The 23,959-nt window shown below is 35.1% G+C and overlaps 1 protein-coding gene across 1 annotated transcript in view; it reads left to right on the top strand.

Annotated features, from left to right (window-relative positions):
* Window positions 1-6,166: 6,166 nt before the first annotated feature.
* timeless (timeless circadian clock) overlaps window positions 6,167-23,959 on the top strand; it is a 31,781-nt gene continuing 13,988 nt past the window's right edge. Inside the window, exons 1-16 of the mRNA XM_065241929.1 lie at window positions 6,167-6,318; window positions 7,199-7,255; window positions 9,444-9,577; window positions 10,160-10,313; window positions 10,417-10,531; window positions 11,504-11,566; window positions 11,637-11,738; window positions 11,921-12,076; window positions 15,412-15,545; window positions 16,118-16,205; window positions 16,330-16,506; window positions 17,910-18,127; window positions 18,533-18,636; window positions 18,722-18,891; window positions 21,748-21,867; window positions 23,424-23,575. Of these exons, the coding sequence (XP_065098001.1) occupies window positions 9,481-9,577; window positions 10,160-10,313; window positions 10,417-10,531; window positions 11,504-11,566; window positions 11,637-11,738; window positions 11,921-12,076; window positions 15,412-15,545; window positions 16,118-16,205; window positions 16,330-16,506; window positions 17,910-18,127; window positions 18,533-18,636; window positions 18,722-18,891; window positions 21,748-21,867; window positions 23,424-23,575 (1,850 nt within the window). The 5' untranslated portion in view covers window positions 6,167-6,318; window positions 7,199-7,255; window positions 9,444-9,480. The remainder of the gene's footprint in view (window positions 6,319-7,198; window positions 7,256-9,443; window positions 9,578-10,159; window positions 10,314-10,416; window positions 10,532-11,503; window positions 11,567-11,636; window positions 11,739-11,920; window positions 12,077-15,411; window positions 15,546-16,117; window positions 16,206-16,329; window positions 16,507-17,909; window positions 18,128-18,532; window positions 18,637-18,721; window positions 18,892-21,747; window positions 21,868-23,423; window positions 23,576-23,959) is intronic.

Below are 23,959 nucleotides of genomic sequence, written 5' to 3' on the forward strand. Positions count from 1 at the left end.
TCAGTGCTGAAAAAAATTAGAGGGAACATTGCTGTAGAGGTACCCTGTTGTTACAAATAGGTACGCTGTAAATTCGGTTTAATTACGCGGTACTTTGCGGGTTGTAAAATAAAGTGTTACCCAAATTGATTACATTTATGTTAAAATTTAATTAGAAACTAAGCAAAACCACATCTGTTAAACATTTTAAGGCAGGTCAAATTTGTTGTTGTTGTGGATGCAGTAATTTATTTAAAACACCACCTCTTGGGGATAACACAGGATAACAGTTTTGCTTTCTCCAAAGAGTAAAATTAAAAAGACAACACTACATTGCAAAAATCCTAACTGTAAAAAACTACAGATGAACACCTCCTAGAAAACATTTATTGTTTTTTTATTTTAGCTTGGTATGAAGAGGAATTCCACTATTACTAAACCAATATAAAGTATAAAGTTATCTATTAGACTATGGATATATTCATATTTATTTCAATACCTTTTTATACCTTAAATATCCATACAAATCAGCTGCCATTGGAAGTTAAAAAGACAAACTACTAAGCAGAATTTTTTTAATGAATCATGTTTTCATGATTTGAAAACTAAAATAAAGTGTAGAGGACTAACAAGATATACAGACAGTATTTAGGTAACGCCTACGGAAGAGGATTAGGGCCACTGGTGAAAATATTTTTTGAATTCTGACTTTATTCTCAGAATTCTGACTTTAAACTCAAAATTTGAATTCTGACTTTATTCTCAGAATTCTGAATTTAATCTCAGAATTCTGACTTTAATCTCAGAATTCTGAGATTAAAGTCAGAATTCTGAGATTAAAGTCAGAATTCTGAGATTAAAGTCAGAATTCTGAGAAAAAAGTCAGAATTCAAATATTTTTTTCACCAGTGGCACTAATCCTCTTCCGTAAACGCCAGTTTTGTTTGCTGTTTGGCTTTAAATACAAACTTTTTTAACTTGACTATTTTGATAGTCAGCTCCCCACGCGATGCTATCGTGCACATGCATTCAAAGTGTCTAAACAGAGTCCTGAAATGACGTTGATACACAGAACAAAGCTAAGTTTATTTTTAAAACGCATTATTTCAAAATACCTGCATCATGTGCTGAATTGGTTTTGCATGCCGCTTTTTCAAAGCAGGAAACAAAGGATGTAATAGCCGCTTTCGGAGGCACTTAAAGTCGGTCAACTGCAGAGATTTGAATGCTGTTCATCTAGGCTTCTTTGACTTTATGCGGCGCTGCAAGAACCGACAGGTGGATGATATCAAAGCACCGCGAGAGCGAATCGAGAAATCATACAGAGGAGTCTGCTTATTAATTGTTCTCACGTTACTTTAATGTCATCCGCCTGTGGTTCTTGCGGCGGCACCGCATAAAGTCAAAATCACCTTAAAACTTATTTATTGCTGTCAGTTGTGATTGTCGGACTAGTGCACATGGATTTAGCCGTTATAGAGGCCCCCCTCCAAGCTTGAGGCCCTAATCATTTGCCTACTCTGCCTATGGGTAGCGCCGGCCATGTCTGCAATCCAAACTTTGTCTCCGTTGTTTGCTTTGACTGCTTTTGTTTTTGCATTTGTGTACAATGAAAACCACACTGACATTGATGTTAAGCTTTTCAGTCTTAGAGTTAGACTGTGGGTCTGGCCAAGAGCCCCATGATAGGCCAGACAAATGCTAGTATTTCTGATGTGAACCCCTAGGAATAAACTGGTTTTCTACATTAATTTGACATAAAATGTGATTTGATCCTCATCTAGGTCACAACAATAGTCATAAGCTGATAACACACAAATAATTCTAGTTTCTTGTGCCCTTTTTGAAAACATCCATTAAACATTCACAGACGTCTACACCCTTTTGCTTTTTGGGGAGCATAGGTCATTCATGAACTTCCTCCAGGTGGTTCTATGTTGGGCAATCTTCTCTGCTTCCTTCCAAGATGATGTTGCTTTCTTGAGTTCTGCCTCAACAGACCTTTTCCAGCTGTTTCTTGGTCTTCCTGGCTTTCTTTTTCCTTGTGGGTTCCAGGTTAAGGCCTGTCTGGTCATGTTAGAAGATGGTTTTCTTAAGGTATGCCCAATCCAACCCCATTTCCTGCGTTTTATTTGAGTTTCAATTGGTTCTTGTTGTGTGATTTTCCAGAGTTCTTCATTTGTAATGGTGTTAGGCCAGTAAATCTCCAGGATGTGTCTTAAACATTCACAGTGCTGGAGGAAAATGTAAGTGAACACAAAGACCAGGGTTCCCCAAATCTTACCCTGGAGGGCCGGAACACTGCATAGTTTGGCTCCAACCCTTATCAAACACACCTGAGCAAGCTAATCAAGGTCTTCATGATCACTAGAAAATCACAGATGGGTAAGTTTGATTTGGGTTTGACCTAAACTCTGTGTTCTGGCCCTCCAGGGTAAGATTTGGGGAACCCTGCCATAGACTAATTACTTGAATTTGTGTTTGAAGTGGGCAAACTGGAGTCCAATTAATAAAATGAGTTTAAAGGTGTGGTTTAGAGCAACTTAGATTTATTAAAAGACACTTAAAAAAAGAAAACATTTTAAGATTACTGTCTTTAACAAGCATCAGCTCTTATGAACCATTCCTTTCTAAATATTATCCGATCAAGAGTTGTTGCACTCCATAAGGCTGAAAAGGGATACAAAACAATCTCACAATGTTTAAACATCCATCAGTCTACAGTTAGACAAATTGTCTATAAATGTAGACAGTTTAATACTAGCTACCCTTCCTAGAAGTAGGCGCACAGCCAAGATGGCTCCTAAGGCATAAGGCAGAATAATAATTGAAGTAAAGAACCCACAAGTGTCAGCTAAAGGCTTGAAGACATCATTGGAACTGTCACACATCTCTGTTCATTAATCTACCATACAAAAGTCTTTGAACAGGCATGGTGTCTATAACAGAACACCACAGAGAAAGCCCCTGCTCTCCTGAAAAACATTGATGTGAGCCTGCAAAGTTTGGAAAAGCACCTTGGCAAACCCCAGTGCTAATGGGAAAATATTTTATGGAATGATGTAACAAAAGTTGAATTGTTCAGGAAAAATACAATGGCACTAAAAGGGCACAGCTTACCAAGATCATAACATCATCCCAACAGTGGAGTATGGTGGAGGGAACATCTTGATTTGTGCATGGACCTGAACCACTTGCCATCATTGAGGGGAAAATGAATTCCCAAGTTTAACAAAATATCCTACAGGATAATGTCAGGGTGGTTGTTCAGCAGTTGAGCCTTAGTAGAAGTTAGTTGATGCAGCAGGACAATGACCATAAGCATCGAAGTAAATCCACCACAGACTGGCTAAAGAAAACAAAATGTGTCATTTGGAGCCCAGACCTTAACCTGAATGACCTCAAGAGAGCGGTTTACACCAGACATCCTACAAATATATCTGAGTTTAACCGTTTTTGTAAAGGGGAATTGGTAAACAAAAGTCTCTGAAATATGTCACATCACTTAGTATCAGTACCATTGTTTTGTCTGAAGATGCAAACCAGAATGGTTTTTTGCAAGTTTGTTTGTAAAATCTACAAGGCCTAGTCTAAACCCTGTCTATGAAGCTGCACCTTTTTGTTTTAATTGCATCTTTATTGTTTAAAACAATTGAATTCATGTCTTTATGATATTTTTGTATTTTGTTACTATTTGTTTCTTTTGTGTTATTGTCTTGATAGTGTTATTGGTATATTTGGCAGATCTTTTGACATTGTATTAATTTTTTCTGTTGTCTGGCTGAAGTGATTTTTGTCAGCATCAATAAAACACAAGTTTCCTTGCAATTGCTTTTGATTTTTTTCCCCAATAAAATATTTAAGCATATATGATTATATTCTGCGGTTTCTGCATAAGTTGTCGGTAAATTCTGGTGTAAATGTAGGGACACTTTGGCTCTCATCCAGCTGACCTCTGTGGATTCAACACTCTAGAAATGGCTGGGTTATTTTTGACCCAAAATGGGTAAATATTGGATAGCTGGGTTAAAATTGACCCAATGCTGTGTTGTTTTAACCCAACTGCTGGGTAATTATACCCCACGGTTGCATAACAACAGCCAAACATAAGGAAGGAGCCCAAATGCTATAAGCCAGTGGTTCTCAAACTGGGGGGCTTCAAGATTGTGCCAGGGGGCCCCAGTTTTATGACATTTTTTAAAATACATTAATTTATCATAAATTCTCTGTCATTTAACCATCAGCACTACACTGTATAATTTAATATGTTTTGTTTAATTAAAATTTTATTTTTTACAATGTCATAAATTTTCTTTCACTGGGTCACAAAGGGCACGAGGGGGGCACCGTATACAAGGGGAGGCCGCATGCTGATAAAGTTTGAGAACTACTGCTATAAGCAACTATTTTTTTTCTGAAATACATATTTCACACCTGGTCATATAATGTTGTTCTGATGGGCAGTTTTATTTTTTGTTTTTACATTTTTAGCAGTTTATAGTCACCTAAACAATGTTTAATTAATTAAGTTGACAGTTTGAGCAAAACTGTATTATGCAGATGTTAAAATATGACATAATTTCACTACTGTGCAGCAACAGTAATACATTTCAGCAATAACTCGTAAAATCTGCAGGATGCTGTTAGATCATGAGAGATCCACATACAGCCACTAGATGGTGCTGTCGCCGTATCTCATTTGGCAGTTTTTAGACATTTACAATTATGTATTTACTCCAGTATGATTTATAAACGAGAAGTAAGTCCATCATGTGTATATTTTCAAGCCATTAAATAATGGAATGAAATTATTTATTCTTAGTTTCATATATATATATATATATATATATATATATATATATATATATATATATATATATATATATATATATATATCCCTCTGCTCTGGCAAAAAGACCTTGTTTAGGTCCCGGAACAACCTAACAGATTGCAACCATTTAATTTTATTTGGGGCAAATATGATAAAGCAATAATGCATTAACCTTAAATTGCCTATTTTGTCTGACAACCTTTAAAGCGTTACAGATAAAAAACTTTACAGTCTGTGATAAAAAATTTGAAATTGGCAAAATCATGTAGCATGACAGTGCCAGAAGAGTTTTAAAACCCCTTAAAATTCCAGGGTACCTTGGGAGGGACCCTGCATTATTTGACAGAAAACTTCATCAAATACAACAACTCAAAAACAAAAAACTATTTAATTTAACATATCTTTGGAAAGCTGGAATTCTTGTGATTCTAATCATGTAAACCGTTTTAAGATACAATCAACACAGCAGGTACAAATTGTGTCCTTTTTAGGCATTTTTTTAGCCCTTTTCAGGAATTTTAAGGGGTACATTTTACTTTATCACACATTCACGTAACCTTGCAGCCGAACAACATAGTTTGTGTGAATATTGTGAAATGTAATTTTATTATGAAATAATTTATAAAAAAATATGTTAACACGTGGATAATATATTGAACTGCCTGACTGATTTTCTAATAATCCTGACACGCAAAGTATTATTCAGAAGTTCCCTAGCTAACACATCTGTTATGGGTGATTATTTTATAAAAGAGGTGATATCAAATCATGTTAATAGTTTTCTTATTTGTATGTTACTTTGTTTTTTCCCTGTGTTACTGTGAAAACTACTGTGTACTGGAGCTAGTGTTTGATGCGGTTTGCTCATCACCTGCTTCTGTTTCAGAACAAAATAACACGCGTACGCTTATAAAGGTAAGAAAAACTATTACAAATATTTAGCCTTCATGTTTGTTTTATAATAGTTTTCTATCCATTAATGTTATTTGAACAGAAAAGGCAGTCTTATAAGTAATGCTAATTCATCATGACGTAAAAAATAATCATAATGAGATGAATAAAAGTGAATGTGAAAGCATTTTAAACATTTAGAAATGCATTTCTGTGTAAATAATATGGACAAATTCACATTCATTGACTATTGGCATTGTTCTTGAACATTGGAAGGGTCTTTTAAATTGACCACTGTTTCTTAAATGAGGTGAAACAAGATCATAGTGCCACAGCTGTAGTGGTAGCTGCACAATTTTAAATGAATCAGGCCAGTTTATATATTTTTTAAGTGGCCAAACGTGACTATTTCTGTGTACACGGCTCCTTTAAGACTCAAGGCCTTGCGTCATTTCCGCTCTGAAGAGCGCGCGCTAGACGATACAAGATGGACTATGTGTTTAGACAATGTTATTTTGTTATTAATTTTCACTTTACCTGAATAGTTATTTTATGGTCGAGTGGTTTGAATAGTTTTATAGTGGGGGGACAAGCACATATCAAACATATATAATCTGGTATGTATGATTTTCATTAATACTTTATAACGAAGAGTACAGTGATCTCTTAGCATATAAACTACAGTCACACTACTGCACGGATATCGACAGCTTGTTTTCTGCAGCAAGTTTTCTGTGTAGACGTTGTAAAGATATACTGAGAGTGGGATGAGATGTTAAATTAACGTAGTGCCTAAAATATGACACACTTTAACATAAATGTGTGTCATTACATTACGTAACATATTAAATCAAAAGTTTATGTTTCAGCAACTTTTATTCTTTGTAACTGTTATGCACGTGCTTAGATAAAGGGTTTAGTCCAGATTTGTGCCAGTTAAACTAAACGCATGCAAGAAACGAACAAAATATGCACTTTGAAAGTGAAATCGTTAAACTTGATGGCAAATTTTTAACAAGATTTTCAAATAAACCGCATTATTATTACTAAACTAGAATTCCCTTTTTTATACAAATCACTGCCAAACTCTGTTACCAAAGTAGAGTAACAGTGTTGACAGTATGTAACAGAACTGACATGCACACACAACTGTCAACAATGTTACTCTAACAAAGTTTGACAGTAACAGAATTGACACTGACTTATTTGGCCATCAGGAAATCATGATTTTCAGCTTCATTAGACACTTTCTACAGAAAATATGATATTGTTATGGCCTGTAACATCTTGTGATTCACGACAATGAGTACCAAATTATCAAAATAATTAAAAATATAACCATTTATACTGGTCTTCCCTTATACATCCATCTGTGTATAGGCTATGTGAGTTACTGATCTATACTTTTGTTTTAAATAATTGTGTACAACTATATCTTTAGGTTCTTGTGTGTCATGTTTAGTGTTATTGTGTTTAATTTTTAGTTATATTTTGCAGGTTTTGAACAGCGAATAACTGGTGTCATTGGACTCCAGATCTGCTGTTGAAAACCAGGTAAGACCCAAACAGATTTATCATGATTTAATCTAAAATTATATTGTTATACGCTCTACCACAGGCTCTAAATGTATTGTTTCACCCCAAAATGAAAATCTCCCCCTATTTACTTACTTTTTCTATCAATTTTTTTCTTAAAAGCTTGCTGCGTGCAGAAGTGTGCAGCACACACTTGCTTAACCCACTGTCCTTACTAGGCATGGGCCGATTACCGGTTTCAAGGTATACCGAGGTTTAAAACAGTCAAGGTTTCAAAACCACTAAAATGTTCTGTGATACCGTCTCCAAGGTATGAGCTGTGTTTATACAAAATTCATTAAATCATGAAGTCATGTGATTGATTTGATGTTTACATTTAATATATATTACGAAAATATTATATATGTTTTGAAAGCATATTATAATTTAAAGGCTTTATTGTACCTGGCATTTGAAAATAACACATTTTAGTGTTGCAATGGCAATACCGCAACACCGTGAAACCGTGGTATTTTTGCTAAAGGTTATCATACCGCCAGAATCTTATACCGGCCCATGCCTAGTCCTTACACTGCAAAAAACTGTAGGAAATTAAAAATGTATGCATTTAAAATACTGAGAATCTCAGCCAAATATTTACTGCCAACTGTTTATGTAGTATTCCTATCTAGTGAATTAAATATACATTTTTATATCTACCATACGTACCGACAATTGCACTTCTGTGTGCGCAGCTGCGTTGGTTGCCAGTTCCGCGTAACAAAAAATCATCTCACGAAAACAGTTTATAAGTAGCCCAATTCTTAAAGGAAAACACCACAGTTTTTCAATATTTTATTTGTTGTTACCTCAACTTAGACAAATTAGTACATTCTTAACTTTTTTCAATGTGTGCACTTAATCTTTGTACAGCGTGTCGTGAATGTGTTAGCATTTAGCCTAGCCCCATTCATTCCTTAGGATCCAGACAGGGATAAATTTAGAAACCACCAAACACTTCCATGTTTTCCCTATTAAAAGACTGTTACATGAGTAGTAACATGAGTAAGTATAGTGGCACAAAATAAAACCTGGCAATTTTTTTTAAACAGATAAAAATGAGAACTGTATTGTATGGTGGAAGAGCACTTAGTTTGCAGCACGTCGACCTCAGCACACAGTTACATCATCACTCCTGACTCCTCCCCTCTCGCGCTAACTTCTGTCAGTATTACTCTGCCCGAGGTCGGATTATTTGGATGCATTGAGACGCAGCCTCAGACAGTAAATGTGACCTGTGCTGTCTAAATCGGTCAGAGGTTTTCATAAAAATAAAAATATATTAACCTCTCATCTAGCGAATCCAAATCTAAAATGATCTGTATTTGTACGATTTTTAAGAGGTGTAGCCTACCATCCTAATACACAAAATATGGTTGTTCATCCTCTTGCGCATCTGAGATTTTGGTTTTAAAACATGCAGGAATTAGAAAATAAAGTGCAGGACTTGCTTGATGTTAAAATAATTATTAAGAGAGACAAGACTCGAAAACGATCTTCCACGCACTGACTGACACATCTGAAGAATGTCGACCCCGATATATACACAAAGAATGACAGTGTTAAAAATATCGGTTTTGACAAGAATTCACAAATATACTGTATAATAAATAATAGTGAATATTTCGTTAACTGTTGTTGGAAAAAAATCTGATGTGTAACATTACATTCGATTCTTGCATTACAGTAGATCTTAAAGCTGTCTATCTTAATGTCAATCAAACAATAAAAGAAAGAAAAAGTTTAACAAATATAGATTTCTTTTTACTTTGTGTGTGCTAAATCAGTTTTACCAGTGATTTTAAAATCGATGTGGTAATTTTGTTTTTGAACCTTTAAAAAAATCTTGGATTTTTCTCAAAATTAACTTTGCTGACTTAACTGACAAACAGGTGTAGCAGATTTTTTACAAATCATGCATTGTTGCAAGGGAATCATGCAAGGGCATTAAGACGACATTGTGATATTGATTTTACTAGTAATATTTTAATCTGTATTCTACCTCAACTGATCACTTTATTGGAAAGTATTTGTCATGTTTTGAATAAAAAGTATTTTAAAACCATAATTAACTGCCTGGTTTTTAAAACTTTCAAAAATCTGCCTTTAAATTTGACAGGAATAAATTTGTCATTTATTGTGATTAAACTGTGTGTTTTCTCTGCAGATTTGGTCCCAGTTATTTTCTTTGGTTGGACCGTTGCATGGACTTATTCATGATGAACTGTGAATTATTGGCCACATGCAGTGCGTTGGGTTATCTGGAGGGAGACATTTATCACAAAGAACCAGACTGTCTCGGTAATTATTAATCCATTACACACCTTCAGATCGAGGCATATTTATATACATATGAATTTACAGCTATTACTACTGTAGTATACAGTGCCCTCCACTAATATTGGCACCCTTGTTATGAGCAAAGAAGGCTGTGAAAAAATATTTTATTTAACCTTTTGCTTAAAATATTAAAACAAGAACTCTGCTCTCATTGAAAACAAACAATTGCAACACAAACGGTTCTATAAAAATGTGTTATAATTATTGGCACCCCTTTAAATTCACATAAGCAAAATATTTTTGTAGTATATCCCCAATGATTTAATAAAAAAATAGTACACCTGGGTGACTTGAAACAAAAAATATTGTTCAACCATGACAGGACTGTAAGTGGGTGGGGCTTTATCAATGTGACCTCATTGATACGAGAATCAAAACGGCATGTTTAATGGGGATTAAAAAACAAGGAGCAGGTGGATTTTTTTATCATAGGGTTGTTGTGTTCACATTATGTCCAAACACCTTGTAAAAGTGGATTTTGCATAACAGGTGTCCTTCCTTAATTATTTTGAATGTATTTTCTTTGGTCATAATTGTGTACAGAGAGTGTGAAAGATCTTATCCGCTACCTGCGACATGAGGATGACACACGGGACATCAGACAGCAGCTGGGAGCAGGACAGATTCTTCAAAACGACCTCATACCCATCATCGTCCAGCACACGGAGGACAAGCCACTGTTTGATGCCTGTATTAGGTGTCTGAGCTGCAGTATTTTGAGTTATTTGATTCAAAAAGTTTATAGTCTAATGGCTAGAATGAAGGAAAATAAGATGCGTAACAATTAAAAATTTCCTTAGGCTGATGGTGAACTTGACCCAACCAGCGCTGCTTTGCTTTGGAAAAGTTCCAGATGATCCGACATTCAGACATCACTTTCTGCAAGTGACATCATATCTTCAGGCCTATAAAGAGGTACTTTATAATGTATGAAACGGCCATGTCAAGGTTATTTGTATAACGTATATACATCTTCCTGTAGTCGATAATTTTATCACCTAAAACTCATATTTGAGCATCGTAATAGCATATGTAAAAAAAATTCTGCGACAGTAATTTCTACATGCTTTAAAACTGCTTGATTGTAATTCCCTCATTTAGATTGCAGCACTAATCTGTCCCTCCAGAAAAACTTGATTATGCAATAGCATGATTCAACGCATAATCAGACAAATTCTGCATATTTATGCGGGGGCCGCATTTTTTTTTAAACACGCCACACTTTTGCAGCATAAATTGCAGATTTCCATGTGCAAAATATGCAGGGCTTGCATGATTTCATAATCATAATGCAAAATCACATATATCTTAGCAGAAAATTGAAAAAATGTTGCATTTACACACAAGCCCACTGAAAAAAATCACTGAAAAGCTGCACTGAAAGTTCCCGCAGACTTTGCAGGTTCCCCACAGACTATTACATAACGCAAGTGATTTCAGCATTTGTAAGTTCAAATGTGATGCTATGACTCGACAGAAAAAGGAATAAAGTAGGATTAATAATAAATCCTGCTTACGTTTGCTCATAAAGTTTGTTAAAAGATAGAATTAACATACACACCAACTTTTCCACTGCATTTGGCATAGGACCTTTGACACTTCCATTTCCAGTATGCCACATTCCCCCTTGATACCAGGCAGGGTCCTTTCCCTTACAAATCATGTTTTGTCCAACATTTAACATGTCTGGTAGACACACTCATCTTCAACATGCATATTAATTATATAAATATTAATCTCAGATTAATTTCTTCCTTTAGGTTATTTAACAATAATTTAACATTCAGGCATGATGTCACCAAAAGCCCCAACACATTCCTATTATTAACAAATACCATCTGCAGGTTAGTAGTTATTGATAATAAAAATAATTTGCTCTTCTTGCAGGCATTTGCGGATGAGAAGGTTTTCACTGTACTGAGTGAGACGCTTTACAACCTTCTGCAACTGGTGAGGATTCAAACTGTGCTTTAACTTTTCAAGACTGTGTTCCTAAAACTAATCCTGTTTTTTCCTTAAGGATTGGGAGGAAAGGACTGAAGAACATAATCTACTGATAGAGAGAATTTTGCTGCTGGTGAGAAATGTACTGCACATTCCTCCAGACCCCTATGAGGAAAAAGTGAGTTGACATACAGACATGTTCAATAACACAGTGATACACATGAACAAGCCATTAATTTACATGCTGGTTGAAATAGAAGTAGAAAGAACTAAAATATACAAACGTGGTCATTATGCTAACCGTAACTTTTTTGGTTGCTCGTTAAGTTTAAATGGGACACTGTCTAATATCTTGTGCAGAATGTGGATGATGATGCCAGTGTTCATGATAAACTGCTGTGGGCTCTTCACATGAGTGGACTGGATGATCTTCTCAAGTTTCTGGCCTGTGCTCAGAGTGAACAGAAGTGGAGCTTTCACATACTTGAGATCATTTCACTCATGTTCAAAGATCAGGTGACACCATTACCCCTTTTTAAATATATATATATATATATATATATATATATATATATATATATATATATATATACACACACACACACATTTACACGCATCTCTTTAATAAAATTGTGAATGCAACATATAGCCGTGGAAAAATTAAGAGACTGCTCCAGTTTTTACTTCAACCATCATTTGTCCATGTATTGTGACCATATCAGTCACCCAACAGCAAAGTAAAAGAATGAGAGCATGGAAAGACACAGGAAAGATGTGATAAAAAAATCAGGGTTTATTCCATCAAATATTTACTTCTGAATTGTTCCTTAAATACATGGATAATACTTAATTAACATAGGTTAATGCATAATGAACTGTACTGAAATTAACTAACATTAACAAGAATTAATACATGCTGAAAAACTATATTGGTCATTGTTTGTTCATGTAAGTAATGCATTTAGTAATCTTTACTAATACAACCTTATTGTAAACTGTTACAGTACTGATACATGTATTAGTATCATACATATTAGCACTGTGTTGTTTGAAAATGAATATAAACTTGTTTTCTTTGGAGCATTCAAGACTGAGAACATTGCATCTTTTTGTTCGTTTATCTGGTTTCAGTTTTCTGCAAATTAATGCAAATTAAAACATTATTAGGATAATTTTACTTGAACACATACCAATAAATAATACATTTAGATAAACTGAAAATAATCTTGAAGTGGTCTCTTCATTTTTTCGGCTGCTGTATATTATTTTTTTTTTTCAACTCAGTGGCTGTTTATTAATGTTTTGTTTATTTAGATTCATGCTAATTATAATTCCACAAATATTCTCTTGCATCAAATTAATAAATGTTGTAAACGTTTAGTTTAAATGATTAGTCCGTATTCTTAAAATAAATCCAGATAATTTACTCACCGCCATGTCAGCCAAAATGTTGATTCTTTCTTTGTTCAGTGTTCATGTTTTTAAGGAAACATTCCAGGATTTTTCTCATTTTAATGGACTTTAATGGAACCCAACACTTACAGTTAACTCAACACTTAACAGTTTTTTCAACAGAGTTTCAAAGGACTCTAAACAATCTCAAACAAGGCATAAGGGTCTTATCTAGCGAAACGATTGTCGATTGTCAATCACAACTTCTCTTCTATCTCCGGTTCTGTGATGCACCAGCGCGACCTCACGTAATTGCGTAGTGACGTAGAAAGGTCACATGTTACATATATGAAACGCACATTAGCGGACCATTTTAAACAATAAACTGACACAAAGACATGAATTAGTATCATTCCACATACAACAATGTCGGAACGGTCCTCTTTCTCCACACTTGTAAACACTAGGGGTGTCCTCGACTAAGGATTTACATATTCGAATCAGAATTTTCGAATCTTTCCATAGTCGACCGATAGTCCAATCATCTATGTTTGTGTGCATGGGTTGGGAGGGGGCCAGACCAGGTACAAATTGGTAACTTTTATTTTCTTTCACAAGCAGCACACATAAACAACTGTCTGATAAAGTGACCAAAACTGTCTTTCAAGTAATAAACGAAGACAAAACTGATGATGCATTTATATATATATTTTTTTTAAGATAAAATGTAAGGCAACATTTGTTTCATTATTCCTCATAACATTTTAAAGCCACGATCTACAGAACATCACACAAAAATACATTTTGATAACTAAACCTAAAAAAATAAAAAGGTGATCCTGCCTTGGAAACTCGGCTACAATTTAGTGTTTTTATTTAATTTGGAGAGAGCGCGTCAAAGCAGTCATGACCAAAAAAACCCGACAAATGAGAAATGACTCTTTGCTATCATTTGAAAGTGAACACCGACTGACCATAATATTAAATCACAAGAAAGACATTCGTGTCAGGCAGAAATAGGTTCGGTGCAGATACTAGTTTCCGTTTCATCACCGAAATAAAAAAACCGGCTTACCTGTTTTGTAGTTTAACTTTAAGATAGACAATATAACCACTCTGTTTTAAATACATTTTAAAAACGTATACTCGTCGAAAAACATCCGTTTTTTAATGTTTAGTTTGATAAACTCCTAAATATGAGACGCAGAGAGCACCTAGCCCGTTCGGCTAAATTACATGCGCAAGCATGGCCAGCACGCAATAGCGCAACATCGATACAACGAAAAGCTATACAAAATTTACATACTTAAATTAGATCGGAATTTACGTTTATAATAAATAAATTTTTTTTTTATAAAATAAGGTCAGAAGTAACAAAGTGCAGAACAAATATGCAAAATGCCTCAAGTGCACGGAAACAAAACACAAGACAAATAATTAAATCCGATAACCCAAAGTGATTTATAAATAAAATAAAATATAGAAATTATTAAAAGAACGAAAGTCATAGTTTAATTTGCCAGCTTTGTCTTTTAAATGTCGAAACAAAGAGGCAAGGCTTTATTAACATAGAGACCCTTTTATGGACGTGAAGCCCGGTCACTGGGGTTGTTGGATTTATTAACGCATTTTAAAATATTTATTGAAAGCTGCTACTTCACATATTATTTGCAGCATTATCATAATATGCTGTATATTAATATATTGTGAGAAAGCTGTTATGTGAAATCAGATAATGTGTGCACCCATATACGGCCAAATTTGAATGATCCTCATTTCATAACACATCTGCGACGATTCGACTATGAGATTGGTAGTCGAATCAGGCTTCTCCTATCGATGCATCGAATCTTCGACTATTCGGGGTCACCCCTAGTAAACACTGGGGCGTAGTTTCACATACGTCATCCGTGACCTCTTGACGTGATGACGTATTGTGTGAGGTCGCGCTGGCGCATCACAGGACCGGAGATGGACAAGAAGTTGTGGTTTAAAAGTGAATATTTTTTATTTTTCTTCCAAAAATGACAATCGGTTCACTAAATAAGACCCTTATGCCTCGTTTGGGATTGTTAGAGTCCTTTGAAACTCTGTTGAAAAAACTGTTAAATGTTGAGTTAAGTGTTGGGGTCCATTAAAGTCCATTAAAATGAGAAAAATCCTGGAATGTTTTCCCCAAAAAAACATAATTTCTTCTCGACTGAACAAAGAAAGACATCAACATTTTGGTGGTGGTGAGTAAATTATCTGGATTTTTTTTAAGAAAATGGACTAATCCTTTAAATAACAAAAATTCATCATTTATATTGCCTATTACATTGCATTAACTGATTATAACATGTATAACATCATTGTAATAATAAGGTATTACAGATTAATAAAGCTATTAACAAGTTTTCAGATTTACTGTATATGAAGTGAAGTTTTGGTGAAAGTGGTTTTCTGTATTTTGGTTTCAGACTGCAGAGATGTTGGTGAATGCAGGACAGATACGTTCAGCAGCGGAGAAACAGAAAGACGCGGATGAACTTGAGCAACTGAGAAGAAAAGAGATAGCAGCAAAACACAGTCGTGCTCTGCAGAGAGGAACCAGGTGAGAAAATGTAGTAAAGCTTGATCAGGATTACTTATATATCTACAGAAGCTTTATTTGTTGATATGGATTCAGATTTAAGGGAAAAGGGTTATAAGAGTTTTAAATTAGGGATCCACCGATACGATATCTGGGATTGGTATCGGGGCCAATTCGAGCCTTTTTTGCTGGATCAGAAATCGGACTAATAAAAGGACTGATCCAGTTCTGACACTCTGCGTTACCTGTGTTTGTTATTGACAAGCGATTAAAAGTTCAGAGCTCAGCTGCAGAGCTCCCTTCGAGGACAGCAAGCCAAGTTTGTTTACCATTATTCATTAAGATCAGAATGAATGCACAGGCGAACTATTGAACTATATTTTATCCAAACAGAATAACTTGCTAACCTTCAAAATACTTGATTAATGCTTTAACCAGTGTCATTTTATGCTTTATTATATAAGGAGGTGGAGTTTCATTTAAACATTGTTTTATTATTTGGACATGTGTTTTTTATTATTCTGTTTACTCATATTCCTTAAATAAACTTCTGAAGAATAACAGCAAGCATTTCTGATCTTTTTCTTTCAAAGACACTCTCGTTTCCGTGGCTCATATGTCATTGAAGGACTGAAGTCCATTGGAGAGAAAGATGTGATTTTTCATCAAGGACTTCACAATGTAAGCTTCACTCTTCAAAACATTAATCATGTCAGCATTTTATTTGAGCTATATATTTAAGGACAGCTAACTTGAAGCAGTTTTAGGAAGCACCTCTGTATGAATAATGGGATTTTTTTTTTAGTTCAAGAACTATTCTCATGATTTGGGTAAGAACGTGAGACGTGTGCCCAAACGCAAACAGATTGCTAGAGACTCTGCGAGACAACGGCGCTCTGCATTGAATGTACGTCTCTTCCTGCGTGAGTTCTGCATTGACTTTCTGGAGAACTGCTACAATCACCTCATGTACCTGGTAAAGGTGAGTAAAGACGAAGGACAGAATGAGCAAAATACTAAAGATGTTATAAATACTCAAATCTTATGGGAAATGTGGCAGTATGTTTGATGTGGCTGTCTTACAAAATTACAACATGTTGAAAAAAGCCTTTATGTTGTTGTTTGCACTTTAAATGGTCATGAAACTCTTGTGTCTGCTCTTATGTCTAACTTAAACTCGTTTTAAAAAAATTAAAGGAATAATTTACCTAAAAAGTAAAATTGGCAAACAATGGCAGATGTCAAGCTCCTTACTTTGATTGTTGTTGTGGATGGAGTCAACCAACTACAGTGTCCATGATTTGTTATACTACCTATTGTACACTAAGACTGTAGTGAAATTAGTTTAACATTTGACATTCATTAAACATTTGATTTATACCCACTAAAGTTAGCTAAAGAGTTGGGATGCTGTGCATAGGCAGAGTTTGGGGGGTGATAGGGTGGCACCTGAAATATTTTTTAATTACTTAAACAATATTTGAAAACCAAGAAGCCCCACTCTATCGCTAATCTTAAGGAGCTGTATGTAACATTGACCTCTAGCAACTAAACGTATCGCAGTCTAAATTTCTAATATTGGAGGCGGTTTATTCTCCGTCCCCCTCTTATGTTGCCAGACACAACAGGAGCACCACTGACAATGAACAGCATAAGTTTATCTGCTAAATTTTATGGTTGCAATGTTTTTGTTGATTGCAAATTATAAACCCACTCTTGTGGATATTTATACCTCAAACTACGGCTCAATTTCAAAAATCTACATACAGCTCCTTTAAAGTATTACAGTTCCCTTGTCTGCCTGTAGGTGCACAAGTGTGAAATATGATGCTATGTTAGATGTAAATTAACAGAAAATGCAATCATTCCCACAACCTTTTGTACCTTTACTTGATTATCTGTAGTACTAAGACTTAAGTTATCTATATAAAATAGCGTTTCTTAACGGGGCAGATGAATTGTACAGCCATGATCAGTTGCTCCTTGAGTTGATATGTATGATGCAATGTTAATATGTAAAGGGTAAAGCTGATTGGTTGGTTCTTGTCGCATGACCTGCGGTGCGAACACAGCATTTTAAAAAGTTAAAATATTTTCAATTTGCTGATTCAATCACTGATGCACCTGTAAAAAGGAGGGTTTCGCATCGACCTATTTGAATGCTCTTGCTGCCCGTCTACATTTCAAATAACAAACTTGCGCTCACAAAAGACTTGAAAAGTAAATGATGATACTCGACATAAATATAATATATATGGTTCAATGTAACATTTAATTATACTTTTATAGTCCTCTGTCATTTTGGACCCTGGTGCACAATATTTATTTTTCAAATAGCACATTTCCCAATATTTGTAATGCTCATGTGTCTTGTTGTCTGTGCAGGAGGATCTGATCCGTGAACGGGCCCAACAGCACGATGAGACGTATTACCTGTGGGCGTTAACCTTCTTCATGGCCTTTAATCGTGGTCAGAACTTCAGACCGGACCTTGTATCTGAGACCATGTCCATCCGCACCTTTCATTTTATTGAGAAGAACATTACTAACTACTACGAGATGATCCTCATGGATCGGAAAAGTGCCACATCCTGGTCTCGCAGGTCAGTCACACTCCTACTTGTGTGTGTGTGTGTGTGTGTGTGTGTGTGTGCGTGTGTGTGTGTGTGTGTGTGTGTGTTTTTATATTATGGATGCCACAATTCTCAATTAAATATTGAACCGATTGGCAAATTGCTCAGATGGGCATCACCGCCATCACATGAATCTTCTTAGCAGCCCAATGAAGGTCGATAGCTTCACTTAGTTTCATGTCTTGTTACAAAAATAAAGCGGTGAAATCTTGTATTATTTTAACAATATTTTATCATATCTTCTGTGTCCATACATATTGTTTTACTTCCTCTGTGTTTTTTTCAGTAGAATAGAAGAATATGAATAATGATTTTGTAAAGGTTGAGATGAGTAGAGCCCAGTTGATGTTGATCAGTTATTCCTCCATTTCCCAGGATGCACTTTGCTCTGAAGGCATATCAGGAGCTGTTGCTGACAGTAAATGAGATGGACCGCTCAAAAGTCGACAATATCCGGCACAGCGCCAGTGTCATCAAGAGTATGTGCTTATAAATGCCTATGACTTCAAAACGGTTGCTATTATCTGTCTTTCTGTTACTTTAAATATGTGGTGTTTTGTTCAGGTAATATCTTCTATCTGATGGAGTTTAGAGAGATTTTCCTCACTCTTTTACGCAAGTTTGATGAACGGACACAGCCACGTTCATTTCTTAAAGATCTAGTGGAGTCCACGCATCTGTTTTTGAAAATGCTTGAGCGATTCTGTAAGGGACGAAACAATCTTGTTGTGCAGGTGAGAACTTGAATGTTTTTTTGTGATGGCTGATAGCCTCTGAAAGTCTGTTTTTATTCATTTTTTTTATCCAAATCAAGCTATGAATTTAACTGTAGCCCATCATGTGAAAAATGTAGTGTTGTGCAAAATCAAGATTAAAATATGCAATAAAGTGATACTCCTGCCAAATATCAAAATTACCCCATGATTTACTCACCCTTAGGGTTGTGTACCGAAAGCCTATATGGTCGGTATCTACCAGACTGAATCAAAACACAGATTTCGGTGCATCGTTTCGGTGCCTCTTAAATGCCTGAATGACCTACTGAAATATTTTGCTCTCTGTGACGCAAAAAGCATGATCACACCAGCACCGCACATGATCTCGAGTAAATTATAATGCAGTAAATGATACTCATATGGTGTAAATAATTTCCTTACTTTCAAAATGAATGTTAATATGAAAGTCAGAAAACTTCGACAATACAAAAGATTCAAGGTAAATTTCTTCGCTTTACTTAGGTGAGTTTGTCCATGTTTTACACTGTAGTAGTTTTTCATTTATTTGTGTTAGAACACAAATACCATCCATCAATTTTTTTATTAATAAAACAAGCTGTTTAATATGAGCATTTTTTATTACACTATTTTATTAGCTTTATGTTAAGAATAATAAAAAATCATTTTTATTCAAGATAATGAAATATCTTAAAGATCAAAAGTAATCTACTACAGATTTTGAACGTCTACGCCAAATATATTTTCATTTAAAATACGCGGTGTGCGTCGGAGCCAATGGTATAATGGACTGCCCAGATAGCATGCAAACCATTGAAACAATGTTAAAAACAGTTGATTTGCCAATGTTAACTGCATTGAATCAATATCAGGTTTGCACCCTCCATTAATATAGAAAAAATGTTGAAATTTCAACAAACCACCATTATTGTGATCAGTGTTTGATTCAGTTGGGTCCTTGACTCTTGACATTCACTAAGTAAAATCTTTATTTTCTTCTACTCGTTTGGGTAGAAACACATGTGCATTTGAAAAGAAAGATGTGTTTCAAAATTAAGTTGAAACTGATTGATTTTTTGAAGATGTCAAGATTATATAAAATTAAACTGCTTTACAAGGTTATTTAGGTATATCTACAATAATTAAACTACTTGATAACTATTTGATAACACTTTGATAGATCTTTGTTTTCTTTGCAATAGCAGATGTATTTAAAAAAAAAACTGCTTCAACAGCCAAAGAAAACTTGACATTAAAACACAAGAGTAAAGGGCCCAACTAAAGCAAACACTGATCACGATAATGGTGATTTGTTGAAATTTCAATATTAATGGAGGGTGCAAACCTGATATTGATTCAATGGTATTAACATTGACAAATCAATGATTTTTAACATTGTTTCAATGGTTGCATGCTATCTGGGTGGGCTCCGACACATGGTGCAGACACGCTTCCCAAGTATTAATCCCGGCTCAAGGTCCTTTGCCGAACCCATACCTCTGTCTCCTCCCTGTACTTTCCTGTTTCTCATTAAATGTCCATCAAATAAAGGCGAAAATGGCGCAAAAAATAACAAATATGTGGTGTGTTTAATAATTTCAGAAGGTTAAAAATCCTCACCTGCACATCCATAATAATACAAATTCAGCACATCTTTTAAGAACGTAATTGTATGCGTGCACAAATGGTTTTATATTAAAGAGAATAGTACAGTTCACAACACAACTATAACGAAAAAGATGCAATAAATGATATCGTTTGGATAGCTTAAAGTGTGTGGGAGAGAGCGGAGAGAAATATCTTAAAGAGCTCAGCGGATATCTTAAAGTGGTCCTCCAGTTTTGTGCGAAGGCAAATGAAATCCTTGAGAGGAGAAGGTTGTCTTTGCGCAAAATAATGTTCTTTTGCACGTTTGCACAATAATAACGCTCTCTCGTCATTTGTCAGTAAAAAAGCGACTTAAAAGAAATCTTAAATCACTTTTAACAGAAACCATCATCAAGCTCATAAATATAATCTATAAATTGAGAGTAAAATTCATGTACGTGTCTTGACTGAGCAGTTTTCATTTAAATGTTAGCATTCTTACAATACGTAAAGGTACATACCAGGTGATCAAGTAAAATTACTCTAAATCAAGTTATTTTAGCATGCCAAAGTCAGCTTTGATCATAAAAAATGTATTTTCTTGTGGCCAGTGAAAATAACTTTGGAAGACAACTAGCCACTTCAGCTGGTTAGCAAAAAAAATGTAATGTCAAGCCCTGAATCTGTGCATTAAAGTGACAGCAGCCTATTTAACCTGCAACTATCTGTTTTTAATGTTAGTCATTCACTGCTCTTGATTAACTTTTGAAGCTTAATCTAGATTAATCTGTACCACATTAATACAATAAAAGCTATGAAGTATTATTTTACATTTGATCACTTGAATTTAGGCTTACCTAGTAGTTTTTGCCTTACTTGTTGAGATTACATGACTTAAAAACATTGGGAGGAAATGTTATATTTGAGTAGTACTGCAGTTTTGCAATGAGATGTTTCTTTTTAATAAACTAATGAGTAGAGTATCTATCAACCATGGTTTACCAACAAGTTATCTTTATCTTATTATATTAACATTTAATTGTAAGTGGTTATTTTTTTTGTCCATTGAAATTAAATAATATTGGTAAAAGTTTCAACTGTTGACTTTATAGAAGATGCTTGAATGGAGCTGTAGGGTTCAGGATCAACCAGTATGCACATATCTCTTAAATGGTTTGGACTAAAGATATAAAATTGCTGTGATGGTGCTTTAGTCGGTTTTTTTTTTAAGCTGGACTAAGCAAATAATTTTTTGTGTGTGACACACAGAAAAAGAAAGTTAAACGAAGAAAACGAAGTCAGAAGACCGTTCAGCCTGAGATGACTACTGAAGATCTGGAACAGACATTTCAGATAGTGTCTGAAGAGCTCCGAGCTTCTGGCTTTCAGGTGATAAAAAAAATGCAGCAAATAAAAAAAGAACAACAATCCCATGTTTTTGTCACTTTGTTTTATAAATACAGTGCAGTTTATGTAAATTATACTTGTTTAATCCAAATTAATTGTGCTATGTTTGTTGTCCTTGTAGTGTAAGTAATAGACAGAAGAAATGCATTTGCACTTTATGTGGTCCTTTGAATGTTAAATGTGTTCTCCCTCCTGCATATACAATATCAACTCAACATGCTGTTTGTAGATTGCAATATAATTTACACAGTTATGTGGTTAGCTCACGTAGCTGTATAGCTATGTTGGGGATGTTGCTCTGTAGCCACACAGATAAGCACACAGTTGTCCTTGTTGTCTCCTCAATAACTGAAAAATATAACGTTCCTAAACTTTATTAATATGATAATGGTACAACTGCCACAGTGGTAAAAGTGTTAAATACCATCTGTATATAGACAAATATATCAAACGTTACTTGTTATTGAGTATATTTAATAAGGAAAGTTTTTTTATTGTAAATGTCTTATCACATTCACAATTAAGATTGACATTATATGTCTAATTATGTAAATGGAAGATTTTTTATTTAAAAACATTGAAATTTATCAAAGGGTGAGTGGTTTGCATCTGGGGTTATTATTGTTCATAGTTATAAACAGGGTTCCCACGGGTCCTTCAAATCCTTAAAAGTTTGTGAATCTGGGGTAAATAATTCAAGGACCTGGGGAGTTTTTACAAATATACATACATAGATACAGGTCATTGAAAGTGCTTAAATCTATTTTATGCAAGAAGTTTTCTGGAAAAAAATTCATATTATTCCCTGTGTAGTGTAGGATAATATCATCAAATTTCTAGCCTTTTAGTACACGTGCTAAACTGTTAGCTTTAAATGCTTATATCTTCTGTATGCGAATGTTGATTCATACCAAAATGCTTTTTTGCATAGTTGTGTTTGACAAATGAAAACGTCTCGGGTTACGTATGTACCTGTTGTTCCCTGAGAAGGGAACAAGACACTGCGTCTCCCTTGCCAAACTTCCTGCATCCCTGTAACGCCGTTTTTGGCAATATTTCAGATAGCGATATACTTCCTGGCTCCCATGTCACCCTGTTTTTGTTGTTAAGCCTCACCATTGGTTGAATTTGATATACACATTCAGACGCAATTACCCCTGGAAGCGTCCCCAAAGTGTCACCGCAGTGACGCAACGCAAGTTCCCTCGAAAGTGAACTGTAACAATGTATCTTAAAAGGTAACACGATGTAACCTTGCTCTCACTTGAAATGTGTCCCCACATTTAGTCCTTGAATTTGAGGGTATTCGACCTGGAAAGTCCTTGAAAGGTCCTTGAATGTGAAGTTAACTAAGATGTGGGAACCCTGTATAAAACGTTTTGCAAATTTTGTACAATAAATTAATTACATCGTTTTCTTGCACTGTTTTAATTAAGCATTGAGGACATAGTGATGTCTGCGTTTGAGTTGCTTTGGATTAAAGCACCTGTCAAATGTACAGGATGAGTTTAAAACCTGTCTCTTGTGTGTGGTTGCAGTTATCTGCGAGTCTGTCCGAGGGCATTGTACCCTTTGATGCTGCAGCTGAGACTCCAGTAAATGAACAGAGGACTGATGCTTTGATCAGGATTCAAGACTGTCTGATGTCTCGCAGTGGACCTGAAGCACTGAGTTTACTGCGTGCTGCACGGTAAGATCATGCAAACTTTGCTCAATGATAACTAACTGATGCGTGATGCTTATGCACTGATATGTTCATAAATATCAGTGTACCTGTCCTGTACACGATACAGTAGCTGGGTTAAATCCAAAAAGCGTGCCCAGCACTTCAGGAAGGTGACATGGGTTAACAAACACTCCAGATAAAGACATTGCTCTATTTGCTAAGTGTATTTTAATCTCTCTTGCTATGTATCTTTAAAAAAGAATTGTTTTAGGCCAGGGGTGTCCAATACGTTGATCGCAAAGGCAATGCCGGTAGATCGCACATAAGTTATGCTGCTGCACGAGCTTCAGAAACCAAAGCGTGAAATTGGCATTTTGGTCTTAGAAACAAGTCTTTTTGAGTTGCTGT

Source organism: Paramisgurnus dabryanus, chromosome 14, assembly GCF_030506205.2.
Source record: "Paramisgurnus dabryanus chromosome 14, PD_genome_1.1, whole genome shotgun sequence".
In the NCBI taxonomy this organism is placed as follows: domain Eukaryota; kingdom Metazoa; phylum Chordata; class Actinopteri; order Cypriniformes; family Cobitidae; genus Paramisgurnus; species Paramisgurnus dabryanus.